Source organism: Neoarius graeffei, chromosome 8 (assembly GCF_027579695.1).
Source record: "Neoarius graeffei isolate fNeoGra1 chromosome 8, fNeoGra1.pri, whole genome shotgun sequence".
Taxonomy (NCBI): domain Eukaryota; kingdom Metazoa; phylum Chordata; class Actinopteri; order Siluriformes; family Ariidae; genus Neoarius; species Neoarius graeffei.
The window spans coordinates 93,930,568-93,939,380 of record NC_083576.1 but is presented as its reverse complement, the minus strand read 5'-3'; the positions used below and the strand labels follow the sequence as shown (position 1 = coordinate 93,939,380).

Below are 8,813 nucleotides of genomic sequence, written 5' to 3'. Positions count from 1 at the left end.
TTTACCGTCCAAACGAGATCACATGGGATTACCTTTCACAGGTGAGACTGGAAAAATACTTTTCATTGTATTTGGTCATTATAATGTCATTTTACGAACAGATTTTTGAAGTCTCGCGCATAATAGTTTATGCGCATGCGTCCTTACTTCTTCTATTGTTCTGGTGTCTCCGAAGGGACCGTCTTACAGCACCCCTAGAGGTGTGGCATGTGTATTGCATCGTTTTCAGCAAGCGTTGTGTTGCCATATGGACCTGATATTTTACTGATCGTTGCCCATTTGGACGCGATATTTTTTTAAATAACATCTCGTTGCTGTTGTCGTGTGGATGTAGCCTGAATGAGAGAGGAGTGGCTGTGAGTCATGACCAAAAGAATCACTGATTCAAACTTTGACTCATTGAACCACAGGGGAGTGACCTGGTTCATGATGGAAAGATTCACTGATTCAAACCCTAATTAGCTGAATCAACAGATTCACTGATTCAAGCAGAATTTAGAATAGAAAAACCTGTTGACATCAACTGAAAAAGAATTGACTCAGTGCAGTGAAACTGATTCATTTACCTTAGTGACGCTTGTGTGCGTGTGTGTGTTTAGGCACTAACGGCTGTACCGAGTCCAATGGTGGCTGCAGTCACTTGTGTTTCAATGGGCCGCGTGGTATCACGTGCGCGTGTCCGATGGGTCTGGAGCTCCTCAGTGATCTGCGCACGTGTGTCATTCCTGAAGCGTTCCTGCTCTTCACTAACCGCGCAGACATCCGCAGCATCTCATTGGGAACCAACAGCAACGATGTCGCCATCCCACTCAGCGGCATTAAAGAGGCCTCGGCACTCGACTTCGACGTCGCAGAGAACCGAATCTTCTGGACTGACGTTAGCACCAAGGCACGTTCTTATATTCACTACATAATTTACTAACTCTACAGAGGATTTTGTTGTTCTGATGTTAACACTAACAACATTAGCATGCACTCACATGTGAGTGGCGCAGTTTAGGTGTTTTAATGCAGTAGTCTCAACCTCAGAATGCTAACTGTATCCTTTCTTAGTTTATCAAGTGGAAAAAACGATGGCCATAACTTCAGTTTTTGAGTAATGTTAGCACTGTAGGGTTGTGATTTCTGTGAGGTGTTCAGCTTTCGCAAGACATGCTAACTGTTTGACTTTCTGTAATGTTGCTTTCGCAGCAGACGTTGATGCTAACTGATGCTAACTGCTAGCTGGTTCCTGCAGCTGAACTCGATTTGTTCTGTGTCACAGACGATTAGCCGTGCGTTTATGAATGGCAGCGGTGTGGAGGCAGTGATCGAGTTTGGTCTGGATTATCCCGAGGGAATGGCAGTGGACTGGATGGGCAGGAACATCTACTGGGCCGACACCGGAACCAACCGGATCGAGGTGGCCCGTCTGGATGGTCAGTACCGCCAGGTTCTGGTGTGCAAAGACCTGGATAACCCTCGTTCGCTAGCGCTGGATCCGGCTAATGGGTGAGCATGTTATTTATGTTTTACTTCCTGTACAGCTCTAATGGGCGGTGCTTTCTTAAGTGATGGACAGTTGTTATGGCGAACCTGGTCGCGCCTGCCTATAAAACAGTGAGCTACAGATACGTAGCACTTTCCCTCACCACTGCTGGCTGTTGCCACTTCACTTCATGTCTCATTTGCATAAAGCTATACTCAGCTTTCCACATCACTCGCCCCACCCACTTTACCTCTTAATGGGTGCGCCGCCTCCTGTCTATAAAACGCGAATGTTATTTGGAAACTTTGTCACGTCAGTCAGCGCACAGTTTTCTTCCCTTTATTCCTTTGATTTCTTTCTTTCTTTGTCTTTATTTGTTTTGATCTTATCTTCCTTCCTTTATCTGACTGTCTGTTCTTCTTTTCATTCTTTGTTTAATTTTTATCTTCTTTCTTTCTTTCTTTCTTTCTTTCTTTCTTTCTTTCTTTCTTTCTTTCTTTCTTTCTTTCTTTTTTGGAATGTTCTGTATGGCTCCTGTTTATAGATTTCACTAAATCACACTGTTGTGTTTGAAGAAATCATCACGATGTAATTTATTTAATTTTCTCTCTACTCATTTGCTTAAAAAGTAAATTTCGTAAAGTTTACAGATGTACGGTTTCTGTGTGTGTGTGTGTGTGTGTGTGTGTGTAAACCTGCTGCAGGAGTTTAAACTTGTTACTTCACGCAGTTTCAGGACTTTAGTGGTTATGTAATCACACACACTTAATGACTTTCTATCTTCATATCTCTCTAGAAGACACACTCGTTCCTCCAGGCCATGATTCCGTACGCAAGAGTGTGTGTGTGTGTGTGTGGCCGCATGTTTTAACACGCCATGGCCCTGGTGTGTGTCTGTAAGAGAGAAGACACTCCCTCCAACAGCCAGAACACATTCCTGTGGTTTAAGGCTCTGGTTCCACACACACACACACACACACACACACACACACACACACACACACACACACACTGTTCTAGCACTTCTGAACTCACCACTACAGCTGTCAGAGCACCACTGTGTCACATAGAACTTTCTAGTATTGCAGTGAGAACCTGTGTTCTAGTCCTGAGAGAGAGAAAGAGGGATAGAGAGAGAGATACAGAGAGAGAGATACAGAGAGAGAGATACAGAGAGAGAGAAGGGGGAGAGACAGAGAGAGGGAGCGGGAGAGGGGGATACAGAGAGAGAGATACAGAGAGAGAGATACAGAGAGAGAGAGATACAGAGAGAGAGAGAGAGAGAGAGAGATACAGAGAGAGAGATACAGAGAGAGAGATACAGAGAGAGAGAGAGAGATACAGAGAGAGAGAAGGGGGAGAGACAGAGAGAGGGAGCGGGAGAGGGGGATACAGAGAGAGAGAGATACAGAGAGAGAGATACAGAGAGAGAGATACAGAGAGAGAGAAAGAGGGATACAGAGAGAGATACAGAGAGAGATACAGAGAGAGAGAGATACAGAGAGAGAGATACAGAGAGAGAGAGGGATACAGAGAGAGAGATACAGAGAGAGAGAGAGATACAGAGAGAGAGAGAGAGAGAGATACAGAGAGACAGAGATACAGAGAGAGAGAGATACAGAGAGAGAGAAGGGGGAGAGACAGAGAGGGAGCGGGAGAGGGGGGATACAGAGAGAGAGATACAGAGAGAGAGAGATACAGAGAGAGAGAGATACAGAGAGAGAGAAGGGGGGAGAGACAGAGAGACTTTGACTTTTATGTGATCTTTATTTACAACTGTGATAGTTAAAAGAAAATGATTTACATATTTACAGCGTGAAAAAGGATTATATTATTATATTAAAGGTCACTGATCACCAGTGAATATCCAGTTTGTCATCGTCCCCTGTGGAGGCCAGTCCTTTGCACACCAGTTTATTTTTTGAAGGTTTCTGTGTTCCTGTTGAGTCTGTGGAATTAGTGCTCTTGTTTAATGTGTGATTCTATCAGTGCTTTAAAGAAGTTCAGTGTTCATGTCTTTTCCTTCAGTCTTTAGTCTGTACGGTTTCCAGATCACTGCTTTTGCCTGTTCTGTCAGAAAGTTCACCAGGGTACAGAGCTCTCGGCGTGAGCTGGAATATTTGCATCCGAGGATGAATGTTGTGGGTGCAATCAGTTAATTATTGATATTAAGTGATCAATCTCGTTAAATCAGTCTCATTAAATTTGAAGGTTAATAATTAAAATGAATCAATCCCATTGAATCGTTTAATTTGACTCGTTTGAATTGAATCATACCATAGAATCAGTCTCATTCAGTGAATCATTTAGTGAATCGTTCAATGAATCGTTTAGGGAATCATTTAGGGAATCATACCATTAATCCTGGTGCTTAATAATAAATTACCAAACAGCTAAATTATGGTATATTTCCAAATTATTACGATCACTTACCATATTACATAACATACGCACCCTTTTTGAATTCTTTGAGAAGATTGGGGACTTCAGATATTGTTGTTCACAAATAAACACAGTTTGTTTAATAAATGACTATTATACAAAGATAAAAAAAAATCAATATATACAAGCAGTGAGGTGTGTGTGTGTGTGAGAGAAGGACTTGACCATGTGTTTAGCCTCGTGTAGTTAACTACACGTGGTGGAGGCCTAGCTTGTTGGTAGCTAAACAAAAGAATGTTATCTAAACAGAACAAAGGATTAGCTCTGTGTTTAGCCTTGTGTTGCTAGTGTGAGTTTGCTAAAGGCCCTATGGCCTAGCTAAAGTGTGTTTGTTAGGCCTGGTGAGGCCTACTGAGCACGTGTTGCTAAAGACAAGGGTATTAGCCGTAGCTAACTAAAAGCTGGCTTGTGGATTTCTAGCTGAGGTGTGGTTTATCAGGCCTGATGGCCTGCTGAGCACATGGTAGGCCTTGATTAGCTTTGTGTTGCTAAGCAGACAAAAGGGAAGCTGTAGCTAACCCACTAGCTCATAACCATACTGAATCCACTGAAATCTTAATGAGATCAAGATGTATAATAATGAAATTATAATGTTAGTAAGAATAAGAGAGAGAGAAGCATGCGCAGCCTATCTATTAAACAATTGAGAGAACATAGAACCAAAATAAATCAACACGCTGCGTGTCTAACAGTGTAACAGATAAACCTGGGTTTAAATTCACACTATTTCAAATATAAGCAAATTCCTAAGACTATCCTAATTATGCCCAAATGCCAAAATCTTACTTAATCCTGCCTTTAGCAAGATATGAAGAACTATTCGCCGGTGTAGTCTCGGGCCTCGCCGTGGGAGCACGTGAGCCGCTCGTGATGGAGGCGCAGAAAACTTTCGGGTCCAGCGGAGCACTTGGGTGGTTCCCGTGGAAAGCAGAGGATTCTTGGTCCGAACCTCAGCGTTCGTGAGGAAAAGTCTCTGATCAGAATAAGATGCACAGCGCTTTTGAGTTAAAAAGGATTCAATCGCTTCTTAACTTTTAACTGCCTGGGCTGCAGTCGTGACGTCACTTCTAATGCAAGTAAACCGGTTGTAACTCAGGTTGAGTTTAAAGATCGCGCGACTCTAGAGTTTACCTTTGCCAAGGGTAAGAAAATCGCGCTGAGTGATGGATCTTGCAAGAAAGAAGACGTCTTTTTGGGGTGGAGAGCGCGCCTCTTTATACGTCCAGATTCATCGGAAGCCAGACGTGAGAGACAAAGATGGAAGCGTTGTCCCATTGTTTTATGTTTCCTTGTATGATGACGTAGATGATCCCGCCCACGCGTGACGTAGGTCACACGGAAGTGGACTGGGAATTGTAGTTCTGACACAAGATGGCGGCATGATACCTACAATGTGGATGAAAAGAAGGGTGCTCCAAGCTTACTGATGGTTCTCTCCAGTGTGTTGAAGACGGGGTCCAGTCGGTGGCAGTCGCTGAAGCAGTGGAACACGGTGTCTGGTAGCCCACAGAAGTTGCAGAGGGAAGAGCTGGCGAGGTTACACTTGAACAGGAAGGTGTTCGTTGGCATTGCAGCGTGGAGAACTCGCCACTGTAGGTCTCCGGATCGCTTTGGCAGTGGGCTCTTGTATAGCACTCTCCATGAGGGGGCTGAGGTGGAGATATGGGCAGGTGTGTTCGCCATTTTGTGTCTGTTCTGCCTTTCAGTTCTCTGGAAAGTTTGTTTTTTAAAACGGAGATGTATAGTTGTTTTTTTGTTGCTGTTGAAAGTGGGATATTTTTGACTGTTTTATATGAGAGCAGTTGCCCTGTGATGTTTTTGTCAGGGGCTTCGCGGGGGGTTATGTACAGTTCCGGAAAGGACGTCTGTTCCAGACCTCCAGTTATATAGTCATTTATGTGGGTTTGTAGTGATGTGGGAAACAGGGTTTTCACCATCTTTATTATGTTGCCCACAATCCTCTCTGATCTGCCCCCGATCTCGTGGTCAGTTGGGATGCTGGCAACCACTCTCTCTTTTCCTTATCAAAGATGTCTCTTACTTTCGCCACTCCTGCAGACACAAAGGTGGTGATCTTGCTGTTGGACACGGTCTGTTCAGGGAACCAGGTGTTGTAAAAGAGTGGCTCGTCCAGACCATAATGGTCTTTCCGATACACTCTAACCTGGCCCCAGACTTTAAAGACGGTCCCGTAAAAGGTTCTGGCAGGCACAGTCTTTGTAGCATTAGTGGACATTAAGAACATCTGCCTGTCGAGTCCCATCCTGCCTGCAAATCTCAGTACTGAGAGCCCAAACCTCACCCACGGTACAGTGTCAGGACCGCACAGCAGTTTCTGGGCTGCTTGTAGCCTCATGGCCTTCACTTTGGACTGAAGATGGATCAGACTCTGCCCGCCCTCACACACTGGTAAACTCAGTGCACCGGCTGGTAACCAGTGGTGACCGTACCATACAAAGTCCACAAATCGCTTCTGGAGTCGATGTAGTAGCTCTGGAGGTGGATCCAGTACTGTCAGGCGGTGCCATAGCTGTGAAGCAGCCAAGTTGTTTAAGACCAAGACTCCGCCCCTATAAGACAGTTGTGGTTGAATCCATCTCCATCTGTCCAGCTTTTTCAACACTTTGTCTTCCAGTCCATCCCAGTTCTTCTGCATGTACTCCTCTGTCCCCAGGAAAATTCCCAATATTCGTAGTCCTTCATTTTTCCATGTACACTGCTGCGGTAGTCGAGGTGGACTCTCATCCTGCCATTGTCCTACAAGTAGCGTGTTTGTTTTGTTCCAGTTAACCCGTGCCGATGATGCTTCCTGAAAGACCTCAAGGCTAGAACACAGATGGTTAATGTCATCATTAGATCTTATTATTACAGTCACATCATCGGCGTATGCTGTGAGTTTAACTGTGGTTATATCAGACAGGTCAGGACTTAGTACTGAGAAGCCTTGCAGGTTTTCTCGCAGGTGTTTAAGCAGGGGCTCGATGGACAGTGCATACAGGAGCCCAGACAGGCTGCAGCCTTGTCGAACACCTCTGAGCACGGGGAAAGTTCATGTTAACGTTCCATTTATTTTTAGCATGCTGTGCACATCAGTGTAAAGCAGTGTGATCCATGTGATGAACCGTTCTCCAACACCAAAGGCTTCAAGGGTCTTGAAGAGGTAGCTGTGGTCTACTCTGTCAAACGCCTTTTCTTTTCTTGGTCCAATGAGATGAGTCCAACATTTGCTTTATGAATTCTAGTGAGGTGTAAAAGGTCTCGTACTAGGAAAAGGTTGTTGAAGATTGATCGTTCAGGGATGCAATATGATTGGTCCTCATGGATTATTGTGGCCAGAAATGTTTTTAAGCGGTTTGTTAGTGTCTTTGAAAAAAATGTATAGTCAGTTCCTAGGAGAGACACAGGTCGCCAGTTCTTTAAGCTCCTGAGGTCACCTTTTTTGGGAATCAAGGTGATTATGGCTCTCCTAAGGCTGAGGGGTAAGATCTTGGATTCCATGCATTCTTGTATGACCGAGTGATGGTCTGAGCCGATGAGAGACCAGAAGGTTTTGTAGAACTCAGAGGTCAGACCATCCAGCCCTGGCGACTTGCCGTTTGACAGTTGTTGGGTGGCCGTGCTGAATTCCTTAAGTGAGAGTGGTTCTTCAAGTTCACGCCTCTCATGCTCGCTCAGCTGTGGTGGTCCGCTGAGGAGTTCCTCAGTGGCATCAGGGTCACATGGCTGGCTGCTGTACAGTTCTTCATAGAACGATAGCGCATGTGAGATTATTTTATTTTTGTCTGTGATTTCTTGTCCGCTGGGTAGTTTTATGTGGCTGATGTAGCGCTTCCCTCTGATTTTTTTCTCCAGTGCGAAGAAGAAAGAAGTTGAGGAGTCCATTTTATTAAACTGTGTGAACCTCACTCGTACCATTGCACCTTGATCTCTTTCTTCATAGAGGTGTTTCAGGAGAAGTTTGTTGTGTTCCAGCTCTTCTGTGGTTGTTGTTGTTTCCTCTTCTTTGCTTATTGAACTGCTTAGTTTGAGGATTTCTCTTTCAAGAAGGCTGATCTTCCTCTTGATTTCGTTGGTGTTGTTCCTGGTGTATTGTTGGCAAAAAAGCTGGATCTGGATTTTACCAACGTCCCACCACTGACTTAATGATGAATACTGTGATTTTCTCTCTCTCCAAGAAACCCAGAAGAGTGTGAAAGCATGAATAAAAAGGTGATCCTGTAGTAAACTGTCGTTAAGGTGCCCGTGATGCTGGCGGAACATGCTCAGTGAGGTTGTGACAGTGACAGAGATGTAGTGATGGTCAGAGAGTGGAGTGGGATGGATGTAACTGTTGTAGAATCTGCCTCTGTTGAAACTCTGAGTGTAAAACCGATCCAGTCTTGCTGTGCGGATCTTTTCAGAGGTGTGTTTCAGCCAGGTGTGCTGTCTGTCTGTGGGTCGAGTTTCCCTCCACACATCTACTAGGCTGTGGTTCTGTATTACGGTTCTGAGTGTCTCTGCTGAGTGAGGATGAGGTTCATTGTGGTTGCGGTCTAAGCTGTGGTTCAATGTGCAGTTGAAATCACCAGCTAGAGTAATGGTCCTTTCCTGGGGAATGTCTGAGATGGCTTTATTCAGACGACTGAAAAACTGAATACGGTCTGTGCCAACGTTGGGAGCGTAGATGTTGATCAGGGAAAAGGAGAGTTTATGGAGCTCAGTGTCCACTCTCTGCATCCTCCCGGGTGCTATTTCTGCGATGTTTACTGGCTGCTCCTGAATGTCTGGGGAAAGCAGTATAGCGACCCCGGCGCTCATGTTTGAGCCGTGACTGAGGAAACCTTGACCTTTCCACTCGCTGAGCCACTGTGTCTGATTATTAATGTCTGTGTGGGTCTCTTGGAAAAAAAAAGATGTTTGCTTT

General features: G+C 44.7%; 1 protein-coding gene across 1 annotated transcript in view; it reads left to right on the top strand.

Annotated features, from left to right (window-relative positions):
• The window catches only part of lrp5 (low density lipoprotein receptor-related protein 5), an 82,800-nt gene that overhangs the window by 29,987 nt on the left and 44,000 nt on the right, over positions 1-8,813 (top strand). The window contains exons 7-8 of the mRNA XM_060926768.1: positions 600-889; positions 1,265-1,491. Of these exons, the coding sequence (XP_060782751.1) occupies positions 600-889; positions 1,265-1,491 (517 nt within the window). The remainder of the gene's footprint in view (positions 1-599; positions 890-1,264; positions 1,492-8,813) is intronic.